The sequence below is a fragment of the Montipora capricornis genome, chromosome 8 (assembly GCF_036669925.1).
Source record: "Montipora capricornis isolate CH-2021 chromosome 8, ASM3666992v2, whole genome shotgun sequence".
In the NCBI taxonomy this organism is placed as follows: domain Eukaryota; kingdom Metazoa; phylum Cnidaria; class Anthozoa; order Scleractinia; family Acroporidae; genus Montipora; species Montipora capricornis.
In genome coordinates, this window is record NC_090890.1 from 37876735 (window position 1) to 37889234 (window position 12500).

The 12500-nt window shown below is 39.5% G+C and overlaps 2 protein-coding genes and 2 long non-coding RNA genes across 5 annotated transcripts in view; 2 read left to right on the forward strand and 2 right to left on the reverse strand.

The window, feature by feature from the left end:
• Positions 1–9313, reverse strand: part of LOC138014411 (ELMO domain-containing protein 3-like) — a 9428-nt gene extending 115 nt beyond the window's left edge. The window contains exons 1-5 of the mRNA XM_068861473.1: positions 8932–9313; positions 4820–5052; positions 3131–3469; positions 1805–2012; positions 1–217 (exon numbers count right to left, since the gene is read on the reverse strand). The exon at positions 1–217 is cut by the window's left edge and continues 115 nt beyond it. Of these exons, the coding sequence (XP_068717574.1) occupies positions 1–217; positions 1805–2012; positions 3131–3469; positions 4820–5052; positions 8932–9215 (1281 nt within the window). The 5' untranslated portion in view covers positions 9216–9313. The remainder of the gene's footprint in view (positions 218–1804; positions 2013–3130; positions 3470–4819; positions 5053–8931) is intronic.
• A 426-nt stretch (positions 9314–9739) lies between these two features.
• Positions 9740–12500, forward strand: part of LOC138059160 (uncharacterized) — a 28650-nt gene continuing 25889 nt past the window's right edge. The window contains exon 1 of the mRNA XM_068904697.1: positions 9740–10211. Coding sequence (XP_068760798.1) covers positions 9871–10211 — 341 coding nt within the window. The 5' untranslated portion in view covers positions 9740–9870. The remainder of the gene's footprint in view (positions 10212–12500) is intronic.
• Positions 10493–12500, reverse strand: part of LOC138059164 (uncharacterized) — a 2276-nt gene continuing 268 nt past the window's right edge. The window contains exon 2 of the long non-coding RNA XR_011134172.1: positions 10493–12102. This is a non-coding gene — a long non-coding RNA (uncharacterized lncRNA). The remainder of the gene's footprint in view (positions 12103–12500) is intronic.
• LOC138059163 (uncharacterized) overlaps positions 11390–12500 on the forward strand; it is a 7496-nt gene continuing 6385 nt past the window's right edge. For both annotated transcript variants that reach the window (XR_011134170.1, XR_011134171.1), the window contains exons 1-2: positions 11390–11531; positions 11678–12500. The exon at positions 11678–12500 is cut by the window's right edge and continues 449 nt beyond it. This is a non-coding gene — a long non-coding RNA (uncharacterized lncRNA). The remainder of the gene's footprint in view (positions 11532–11677) is intronic.

The following is a 12500-nucleotide window of genomic DNA, read 5'->3' on the forward strand; positions in this document are numbered from 1 at the left end:
GGTTTGGATCAGACTCTGGCGGCTCGTCAGAAATCGTTCCAAGTTTCCTAAGAGTTCACGCGGCCGCTTTTTGGCGAGCTTCTCCGTTTCCCTGAGCACGAACCCCGAGTCATTGATGGTCTTGTGTTGATGTTTCCAAATTTGGAACACGTGGAGATAGATGCCCGCGTAGAACTCGACAAAAACTGCGAAAACTTGATCCCGACGGTTGCATTCCCTGTAAATAAATAAGAGATGAGTATCGCAATTGCAGCCACCTGAATTGTTCAGGTCTATAAGGACGCAGTTACATAAAGAGAGAGTTGTCCAAATATAAGTGCGAAGAATCACTTCCCCCTTTTCATAACTCGCACTTCGCATATATAAACCTTGGCAGTTGGCAGCGGTCCAACATTTCTCACGTTCAAAACTGATCCATTGGGGGTTGCACCTAGGGAAAGTGACGTCATTTACTCACTAAATTTCAGCGTGTGAATGCAGCTTATCATATTCGTGTGGGAAAACAAATGGTGACGAGTGAAATTATGAAATAATCTCATACGCGTTTTGTCCAAAATAAAAAATTATTTGATTTTGGACAAAACGCAAGTGAAATTATTCCCTATTTTCACGAATATACCATTTGATTAGCTATTAATATAATGGGTGACAAATTACGTTCATACGACGCGAGTATTTTCAAACCTGGACGCCATTTTGGCACTGTAGGAAAAGATGCCATGGCAACATTGTAATTTCACATTAACGCTGAAATTTCGCGCCAAAATCAATTGCCACCCATTTTATTACAGTAGAATCCCGATTTCTCGAACCACTAAGGGAAACGAACATTGATTCGAGATATCGAAAGTGGCGTCAGATTACGCTAAAATGCTGAGGTATTGTTTTAACAGAGGCATTTATGCACATTTTCATAGAAGTACGTCCATTTTGTTGTCGGGAGGTCGTGAGTTCGACTCCGGCCGGACCAACTCTCAGGGTCTTAAAATAACTGAGGAGAATGTGCTGCCTTTGTAACTACATCTGCAAATGGTTAGACTTTCAAGTCTTCTCGGATAAGGACTGTAAACCGGAGGTTCCTTCTCATAACCCTTGTTGGAAATTAAATAATATGGGACGTTAAAGAACCCACTCACTGTTCGATAAGAGTAGGGGACGTAGTCCCCGGTGTTGTGGTCTAACCTAAGCTGGACGGGGGCATCTTTCCCTTCCATAAAAATTAATTGTAAACTGCGTAACAAGCAGTCTGGCTAAAGTCCCCCACTATACCTCCCAACTCAAAATAGAACAATACACTGATAAAAATTATTTGATTGACGTCGGCTGGCGTACAGATTTGCCGCCGTTTCAAAGGTGCACGACCTGATCACGTGTGAGTCGAAAGTTCAAGTTGTTGTTGCCCTAGGGCGTCATGAAGTTTTGTTCGCCCTAGGGCGTCATGAAGTTTTGACCAATGACACGTGACACGTTCTCCTCCGATCAGAAAACGTATTTGAGTTGGGAGGTATAACATCGAGCGTTCACAGCTTCCGAATATTCAGCGCGAACTGATTGGTTGAATGTTTCAGTGCTAAGTACCATATTTGGAAACCCCTCGTTCTTGTTGTTCCAAATATGGTACTTAGCACATTGAATATTCAGAAGCTTGTTTCTTAGCACACAAGGGGTCGTTACACGTTTCAACCCTTATGGGTTTCTGGCGTGAATCTAATTGCTCACCTTTCTGCAATCTAACGATAAAATTGATAACAATAGAGGGGAAAAGCTGGATTAGGATAACCCCTATTGCTCTGATTGAACTTACTTGTTAAGTTTCTCTTCTCTAAGCGTCTGAAGTGCAATTCTTGTGATGTTGATCGACATAATAGCGAATGGAAAGTTCTGTGTTTCATGCCGAGACAGTTTGTAAATGTCGAGGGCAAGACCATGCATGCGATGCTCAGTTACTAAGTACAATGTGGTCACCAAACCAAGTAGCCCACAACCACGCAAGTCTGTTGCAGGGTCGAGACCTTCAGGGAGAAAAGAATCAGTTCATTTAGAGAAAGTGAAGAATAAACGAAAGCGAGAATAAAGGAGAAAAGCAGTGAGAGAAAGAAGGAAAAAAGAAGAACAGAAGGGAGAGAATGGGAGGAGAAAACGGGACAAAAGAGACGTAAGGGGGTATTTGCATGAGACCAGGACGAACCCAGACCGGTATGAAATTTTTCCAGCCGTTTACATGAAACTGGGACGAAATGCAAATTGTGGTCGCCAAAAATTTTCTCCTGAAAACGCACGTTTTGAACTTTGTTATGGAGACTGGAAAGCAACGACCGCGCGGTCTTGTGTATGTCTCAAGCATTATTTTTCGCTTTCGTAAGCGGACATTTTGGAGACAAAATGTACCCGACCTGGAATGTAATGAAGAAGTCCATCTGCCCATTTGTTGAAAATTTCAGCCCCGGAAACACCATTCACGTTCTGTCGCACACGAGCCGCCATGTTATTACTGTGCTACATTCCTTGCACCAGTCCCTCAAATCTCTCTACTGAGTCGCAGTTTTTTCGCCGCAATACGTATTTTATGAGAAACCGCAAAAAAACGTGGCGGCTTGCGACGTTATGGAGACCTATGGAGGTAGTTAACGGGAAAACTCCTTTCATTTTTATTTCAAAAACATCGGCAAGATAAAAAGTAAGACACTTGTTGGCAAACGGCTGTGAACTTAATAGTAGGTCGCCCACTGGCGACCAACTGTGCTCAGTCAGCAACTGTGAAATTCTGGTCGCCGGTACTCAATTTTTAGTCGCATTGGCGACCAGGAAGGCGCAATTTCGGACCCTGAGACCAATGAGGGGCTGACGCTCGAAACATCAACTCACAAATTTCTCAATTTCGGTGGTCCAATTACCTTATTTGCCAACCTGCAAAAAAGAGGGCTTTCCTAGGGAGCGCGAGTTACAATATCTTCCTATGCTTCAAGATCGAGGGGAGGGGAGGGGGAGGGGAGGAGGAGGGGGGGGTGGGGGAGACAAGATATGAATAGAGGGAAACAGGAAGGGATGAGTCGAGGCCAGATGACATCAACTTTTTCGTTAGTGAAGGGAAATCAGTCAGGAATCAATCAGGAAGCAGCTTACACCATACCTTGAAAGCCAATCAGCTCCCAGTGGTTGCCATAGCGAGGGCAATCAAGCTTAGTTCCGGTTAACTTCTTGTAGATGGTTTGAAGCACATAGTTATGCACGGTTTCGTCATTCTTGAACATACACAATGCAATGGCAAAGATCAGGTCGCGCTCCAAATGGAGGCTACTTTTCAATCCTGGAGGGCCAAACAATTTATGCGTCACTGCGGCAATGCCTCGGTGCTTAATGGTTGGCTTTATGTGTGACATGTGTTGCTCAAGGTAACTTGCTGATTGGAAATGGCGTATGGCATCCTGGAATGTAGTGATAGGTGAGCGACTTGCAACTTGGCCATTACCTGATGCACAGAAAATCATAAAGGCCTGATTAAAATTGCTTGATCACGAAAACAAAGTAATAATAATAATAATAATAATAATAAAGCGCAATGGCACTAACACTTCTATAAAACTAATTCAAAAAACTGCTCTCCTTGGCACAGCAAGAATTCTGAGAAAGGTTCTGGAGCGATGATTTAGGTTTCCTTAGGCAACTTGTTGTTGCTTGGCCTCCAAGAAGACAACCCGGATCCAACTTTTGGAAAAGCCAGTGCTGAATCTACAACAATAATAATAATAATAATAATAATAATAATAATAATAATAATAATAATAATAATAATAATAATAATAATGGTTTAGGATTTACGTGTGCCAGTCTGCTGATTGCCTCTTTCTGATTGGATGCCCTTTGAGGCTGGCACTTAGCTGGCACACGTGAATCTTGTTACGCATTTCCTCCACTCAGAAGGTATAGGATTGTGATTTTCTTCGAGGGCTAGCTCTGGGCCATAATCTCCTACAAAGTTTGAAAGCGGAGTTATGCGATTTTCAAAGGAAAAATCGCCCCGGCGCTCTGTTTAAAAATTAGCTTCCACCCTTGTCCTTCTATTGAGAGGCACAGTAAACAGCGCACTCGAAATCTTCAAAAAAAAAAAGAATGACAGTACACCACAGGTAAGGTAATACAAGATTTATTTAGGAATTATCATTGGTCCATACACATATTTATCGGTATATCACTACAGAAGAAGCAAACAGTGAATCCAATGCATTTATTATAAACTTACAAACGGTTAGAATACACAAACAAATTGTGTGGGCTCCCTGTGTCTAGACGGTAAGCTCTCACCACTGTGCCAATACTGCTCTCATGCTCTCCTCCCCACAATATTCATGGAAGGTTTTGGAAAAAGCTTGTCGCCTTAGACTTTAGTGCTGGTAGTTGTATGCTCAATAGTAATGTACTGCGTGTTAGTATTGTTTTATTTGCCAAGACACGTGCTAATTTACACCAGATTTACAATACAATACATACTTAATTGACTGCTCCATAGGGGCTTTTCAGGGCCAATGAAACACAACGAAACGACAGAACAGAATAACAACAACTGTTGAGAATCCCAACTGGCTGCAGGCAAACCAGTTGCCTATTTACAAGTGCAGCTGGGAAGTTGAACCAGGGACTACCAGGATCAAATTCAACAAGTGGTCAGAGCGGGTCTAATGAACCCGGGAGCTCCGGATCTCAAGGCAAGCGCTCTAACCACTGGGCCACACTGACTCTACATAATTTGTTTGATGCAATTGACCAGCACTAGTTCTGTCCAATAGATGACTCTTTGACCTTCACCATACACTACACCAACCTGGTTGAACAGTCTCCACTAGATCCCACTCCATCTGTGCTTGCTCAAGCGTTGTTGGAGGTGATGGTAATTTTCGAATACCAGCTGGAATGTTATCTTTGTCAGACCGTCTCCTGCGTTTACCAGATCTAACATCACGATCTGATGTGGGACTGATAGATCGAGTTCCCTCATCAGAACCATCAGGGACATCTGCATTTGGAGAATGTCTGTTAATTTCTGAAGCATAATGCCTGGAGTAAAGAAATAAGAAATATATTTATTCACAAATATTTACTAGGTTTAAGTATATTATAATACTAGAACAGTTGATAGCGTTTAAGACATGCTCTGATTGGCTGCTCAAACCCCAAAATTTGGGGATATTTAATATCCTTTGCTATTCATCTCTAAGCAACTTGCGCAGAAATTGCACCTGCAAATATTGTTACAGTAATCATTGCAGGTCTGGAATAAATAATTTCAAATCATCTTTTTGTGCAATATTATCTCACCATTTAAGAATACTACATTGTATACTAAAACAACTATTCACCTCATTTTCAGAGGCTAGTCGTGGATATTTTCCTTGAAAGATCCACCACTAGCCAGTGAATAGTTGTTAAAATTAATATCCATGCATAAGTATGCCAGTTCACAAATAATTAATATTTATTACTCAATGCCTGTGCTCTGTCAGAAATAGTGCTGCTGTCATTGATTTAAAGCAGGGTCGTAACGAGGTATATGGGATCAGGGATCAAAGGCCTGAAAAGGGCCGAGGGATCAGGGATCAAATTTTTCCGGGTTCAGGGCTCAAGATTCTCGTCATTTTTGGAATCAGGGATCAAAATTTTGGGTAAAAATAGGGGACCAATTACGAAAAAATATACCTCGTTACGACCCTGTTAAGGACGGTGCCTACTAATTAAAGATATTTTTGACCTGGTGTGTGATTATGCAGGAAATGTAGATCTTAACAATTGTTATTGAAATCCAAAAAGAAAATTGGGGGTCGCCACGCATTTTTCAAAGATAATTCATGAATAACATTTGTAAAAAGCGTTAAAATACAAAGCAACGTATGGCGTTCTTTCTCAAATTGAAACTCAATTATCTCTCAAAAATGCATGGTTACCCCCAATTTTCTTTTTGGATACCAAGAGTACTTACTAAGATCTACTTTCTCCGGACAGTTTTAAACCGCGCAAAAATATCCCAGTGTTAGTAAGCATCACCGATAGGAAATCCGAGTATCTCGAGATGCACAGAATGTATGCGCAATAACAATAGTAGGCACCGTCCTTAAAGGCCCACCTTCAACCGACAGGCTTTGAATGCCGTGGAACAATTTTCATACATAAAAATCCAGCCAAAGCTGAATTCATCCAATCAGATCGCTGTGATAGGCGATGTGAATTTCCATAACAAAAACAAACAGTCGAAAAGCCTGTTGGTTGAGGGTGGGGTTTCACCTTGGCCCCAACCACGCAGTTTTCAAAGATAATAATTAATCAACAATATGTGACCGTCCAGATGAAAAGGATGCTTAACCAAAAAGCGTTTCGAGTGCGATTGTGTTTGAAATGCGTTTGAAACACGTTTGAAACTGTTTGAAATGCGTTTGAAATCCAAGGTGTTTGAAACGCAGTAAAAGATTTTTATCTGTGTTTGAAAAGCCAACCTGTGCTACATCTGTCAACAGTGAACATAATTATTACTGTCGCAGCAAATTATTTCAGTAGAGAATGCACGGATTAATTTTTTTTGTTTCATTTATTTCTTAAAAGTACGCTTTTGTTTTATTGACACCTTGTGGTTGTTGTGTGAAATAACAGTCGCTTAGAAAATTTGATCATGGAAACATAGCCGTGGAAACATTGTCTGCCTTGCGTCTGCGTTGCCAGTGACATTTCAATGCATAAAACGTGGCTTAGCATATAAAAGTGTGCATGTGGAAGTGATGCATGAAACAAAATCAGCTGGAAAAATACCAGCAACTCCGAAGCCGTTTGTGTGACTACAGAGCTTACCCTCAGGAAAATCAGTAACTTCCATTCAAGCCAACATTTAAATCCTCATGGTACTTCTGAAACTTCTGCCATTGAAACCACTTTCCAAATTCACAGTCGATCTTATAAACTCGGTAACAGGAATATTTTGAAATACTTGAAACAAGAATTCAAGTTCGACTGTTGAGATTCTGAATTCTTGTGGGAGTACACTTTGTAATTCCATTTCCTTAAAAGAATCATTGTAAATGCATAAACGACTCATAGCGCATTGATTTTAAGAAAAACTGCAATTTGTAGCAAGATTTTGTGAAAGACTTCCGAGATTGCAATCAAATTTCGGAGATCGCGAAAAGATCTTCCAGATTCTGCCGGGTCACGCATGACAATTCACTGTAAAAAGTAAATGCTGTTTCAAAAGCAAAGCGCCTATCTCTAAATGCCAATATCAAAAAAAGGTGAAGGCATTATTTTAACTGACGAAAAGCCTAGCTCTTAAAGTTACCAAGATCTTCTCAGCGTTGTTAAAGCCTTCTGTGCAGAAACGTTTCACTAAAAGTCGGGGGGGGGGGGGGGGGTTTGCATGACAAGGACGTGACAGAAATGTTGGAAACATCTCTCCCGCGTTTGACTAAAATATACTTGTTATCCACTACGTTCAAATCCTCCTGAAATGCAGGGTTTCTGGTTAGCCTGGATTCCAGAGGTTTTTTGCTCTCTTTGGGCGACGAAAGATCACTAACCGGTTTTTCTCGCCACTTCACGACTCGCACCATTCCGTCGCTCTGACAGAAACAACCTCTGGCATCTTAGCGAAGGAACAGACACTCGTACTTTTGTTCATTTCCATTTCAAAGATCTTGAAATTATTTAGCTTCAGAAACGTTTCGAAAAAAAAGTGAAATTCATTCATATTTGACAAAACTTACAAAGACTTTGAAGGCAATAATTCATGCAGAAGAACCGAGTGATAATATAATTATGCACATGCTAATTCTTCTGTTTCAAACACAATGAAATGTGACACTTGTGTGTGAAACGCTATGAAACGCAATGTTTTTTGAAACGCATTTGAAACATGTTTGACACTGTTTGAAACGCGTTTAAATTTGTTTGAAACACTGTTTTGAGACGTGTTTGGGAAGAAATGGTCTAAGCATCCTTTCCATCTGGACGGTCACATATTGGTAAAAAGCTTTAAAATACAAAGCAATATATATGGCATTCCTTTCCAAATTAAAGCTTAATTATCTCTGAAAAATGCATGGCTACCCTCAATTTTCTTTTTGGATAGCAAGAGCACTTGCTAAGTTCCGCTTTCTCCGAATAGTTTTAAACATCGCAAAAATATCCCTGCATTAGTAAGCACTACCGATAGGAAATCCGAGTATCTGGAGATGCGCAGAACGTATGCACAATAACAAAAGTAGGCACAGTCGTTAACAATAACAAATACCTCTATTTCTGTTTTACAACAAATGCCTGCTATTTAAATTACATATTCGTCTTTCTGGTAAACTCTTGTCATTTTCCTAATTTTATCCGTAGTTGTGTTCAACTGTAACTGGACAATTTATGCTAACTGTTGTGCATCCCACAGATACACCCTCACAGGCATCTTGTTCATCCAACTCAAAGGTTATCGTGTGAAGTCAACCGCAGAACACATCATCAGAGATTACAAGGAAGTCCAATATACAAGTAAAATATCTGATTTAGGTTAAAGCACTCAAGAATTAAAAAAACAAATCAAGCTTACGAATTTAATCTGTGCAAAGATTTCAGTATACATGTTACTTACTTCTTTTGTGCACACATTTTACATGTGCTGAATCTAATACAAATGAGAAAAATCTGTTCTTTTCCCTCATTATTTTGCATTAGATTCGGCACACGTAAAATGCCTGAGCTTATAATTTTTAAGCACATTAATTAAACAAAGGCGTGTACGAAAATCTTCACCATCGTTTAACGAGGAGTATATTTTTTACTCTGGATAGCAGTGGATAGTGAATCATCCACTGGATAAAGTTACATGTACCCGGCTTATGAACAACTCAAGTCAAATTGTCAAAATTGTCGTAAATTTCAACTGAGTATCTTATATAATTATATTCTTACCCTTGACTTGAAGGCAAACTACTTGGCATTGCCTCTGTCTTGAGTGGAAGTGTACGAGGGCCGTTCGAAGTGCTTTGAGCATCACTTGTGATCATAAATGCCGAACCACCGGATTTCGTTGTCGCCTCTGCAGGGAAAGATGATGACGAACTTTGGAAGGCGCTTTCAAACTCAAAATCAAAGTCATCTTCATTTTGTTTCTGCTGAGCGGAGGCAAGCTCAAATGCTTTTTCGGCTTCTGCTTCGAGGTCATCAACCGCGGGTTTCGATTTCGTTTCACTCATGACCAAATATTATTACCAATATCGACACAGGCTTGATGCTGAAACCATGCTGAAACTCATCCGCCATATTCTACCACAAGATCAAATGATAGTACCCTCCCCCTCCCCTCTAGGGAAGAGTTTCAAAAGGCCACAAACAGCTTTCAGGAAAGATTTCGCGAGGAGAAAGCAAAAAAAAAAAAAGAGAGAGAAAGATAAAACTTCACTCGTTAACCATTATTAATGCATTCTTTAAAATGATGCTGGGATAAATCGCTTGATATCAAGAATTTAACTGCGGAGTGTGCCAAGGCTGGGTATGGTCCCCATGGTTACAATCCTACTACTGCCCAGGACTGCTCTTACATGTAACGTAAACAACGATGAATTTTTCCGGGCAACCCTAAAATCCGGAATCCGGAATCACAGTACAATACAGAGAGTAAAAACTATCCTAAACATTCATAAAAGCTAACGTTAGGCCTAATTAGGCCTAAAAACGTTTGTTTAGGCCTAATTAGGCCTAAGGTTAGCTTTTATGAATGTTTAGGATAGTTTTTACTCTCTGTATTGTACTGTGATTCCAGTTTCCGGATTCCGGGTTGCTCACTTTTTCCTTGATCGCAAATCACGTCTCGGATAATCGTCTGGGTGTGATCCAGCCTTTAGATGTGAAATGGAGATTGGGATTGAACTACATGAAAGGTCACACGAACTTACAAATCGTCCTGTTTACGACACCAATTCCAAAGGCGCTGTTTTGGAGGAAGGATTTTCACAGTTCCCAGAATCTAGCGCCGAACATTCATCACGCAAAAGGACTGTCACAATGTTTAGCAAGCTTAACCTTTCCACGATTTACATGTCGACAATGCTCTATGCAGCGATCTTGGTTGTCGAAAGCCTTTTTCAATTTCGATTGTTTCAACGTTCACATTCGTTTATTTCATTCTACTGGCTGGAGAGTTGTGTCATCGTTTTTATTTTCACAATCTTGGAAAGAAAAAGAATTGAAAGGTTGGTGGGCTTAATAACATTATCAAATACAGTGGGGCCATGTGGACAAATTTTAGTTTAAGACTAGGAGTAATCAGGGATTAATGAAGTGCGTTCGAAATTGCTATTATGGGAACAGAAATTGCCATTGGAAAAGTGTCATTCAGGTGGGTGTGTGGGGGAGGGGTTGGGGGGAGGAGGGGGATTTCGGGTACATCTTAAATCAGGATTTAATAATAATTGCAGTATTGTGAGGTACCAAAAGCACAAGTCGATTTCTAAGAGGTGCATGATTAGACAAGTTTCAAATTTACTAACGTTTTAATGAAGTAACAATGTGATAATACAAAGTACTATTTCTTAGTTGTTTATGATTTGTGGACAAAATAATTTCAACTACAACATAATGCCTTAGGTAGAATGACATACTTTTATGCATTACAAAGTAAAACCTTTTATCTCTAATAGGAAAATTTGATCGATAACATGAACTTGTGTCAGCTACATGTATCAGTATGTAACAATTAATACATAGATAAGTTTTCAATATAATTTGAACTAGAATACAACTTTGTTAAAATTACATAGTTCAAGGCTCAATAAAGTAGAATGTTTTGATCCACTGCATAACACGAACGTGTGGGCTACATGTATATAACATACACTAAGTTTTAAACAAAGCTTCAACTGCTAGAATATTACTTTGGTGAAATTAGATAGTTGTAAACTCTATAAAGTAGAATGTTGTGTGTGTAGTGCAAACATTCCATTGATAACATGAACGGATTAGCTAATAACATGTTATTAGTACAAAGCAACGTTTTGGTTTGTAACGAGGTAGCGAGGTAACAAGATTCTAAATGTTTATTTGTGAAACATCTATCACTTATTGGAAGAAGTATTAGAAGTGATGAGGAACTCAGAGTCCATTTCTAGGAGGGTTAAAATCAATTATTCCTCTGAAATGATATTTAAATTAATACCACTTGATGATGTTGCGAGTTTGGTTACCTCTTGGTGGAATAGCATAATTGCAACCTTTTCACTGATGTTGTGAGTGTTCTGAAATAGAATTTTCAGAATCCACTGTGAGCTGCAAGCATTAACCTTTTGCATTAGCTTACAGGATTGGCAGTTTGCTATTTGTACACTGGTCTTAATGGTCACCTTTTTCTTGCATGCCACACAAGAAAGGGATTTCATTGCACTTTGTACACCAATGATCTTTGCTGACATCTTGGCCTGTGACAGAGACTCTATGTCAGTTACAACAGCAGCTAAACTCTGGGTGAATGCAGCAATTTCCTCGAATTCAAAGTTCTCTGATTTAGGAGTGTTCAGGTATCTTGTTCCATATGATTCTTTGATTCTTAGGTTCTTTAGCCTGTATGTTTTTTCCTCAGTAAGCGTGTCACAATGTTCATGCCAAAGGATGACTTTGATTGAGGTAGTGTGATCAACTAAAATATCTTCTTGTTTCTGTTCAGAGGTTGGCCAAAATGGTTGTTTTGAGTTTTAACTGCAGTTAGCCTAGTAAGTTTCGCCTTCACTTCTACCAGTTGTTCCAAAGAAACATCTTGAAGCAATGCAAGACTTGGCAATGACGACATCATGCTGATGTCTTTATATGAAAATGGCAGAACCACTGGTTGCATCTTGGTATTATTTTGGATTACCACACTTTCAACTTCATCTTTTATTGAACTTCTGACATTGAAGAGGGTGACAGCAGTTTTCCCTTTTTGGATTTCTTCCAGATGAGGCTTCTTGTCAGGATTAAAGCAGACTGCCCTAACCACTGTGTCATTGGTTTGAATACTACAATTGAAGTATTTTGTTTGTGAATTGGCAGCTTTATTCACAGGAGATACTGAGTGGATATACCCAGAGACAGTTTTGTAGCTTTTGGGGGCTAAAGAAAAGAAAAGAAGTGTTAGTGAAATGGTTCAAATGACTTTCTTTTTATTTTGCAAATAAACAAGGAATAAAGATTCACTTACATTCAAACCTAACAAAGTGTGAAATTATTTCTGTAAAGCTGGTTGTGAGGAATTTGAAGGTAGATGAAACCGAAGCATAATTGCATCTGATTGATTGCAACAGAATACACATTCGAGAAATAATTTTAGGTTTTCATGGTCTGTCAGGTTTGACTGCAATAAACTTTTGTTTTTCAACTGCAAGTAAATGGTGCTGAGTTGTAGTCTAAAGGTGCTACTTTACGATGCATGCAACGTACTGGAAAGACAAGTTTTATATATTCTTAAACAGTAAGCAGATTATGGGGAGCAAGTTGAAGTAATCAGGAAC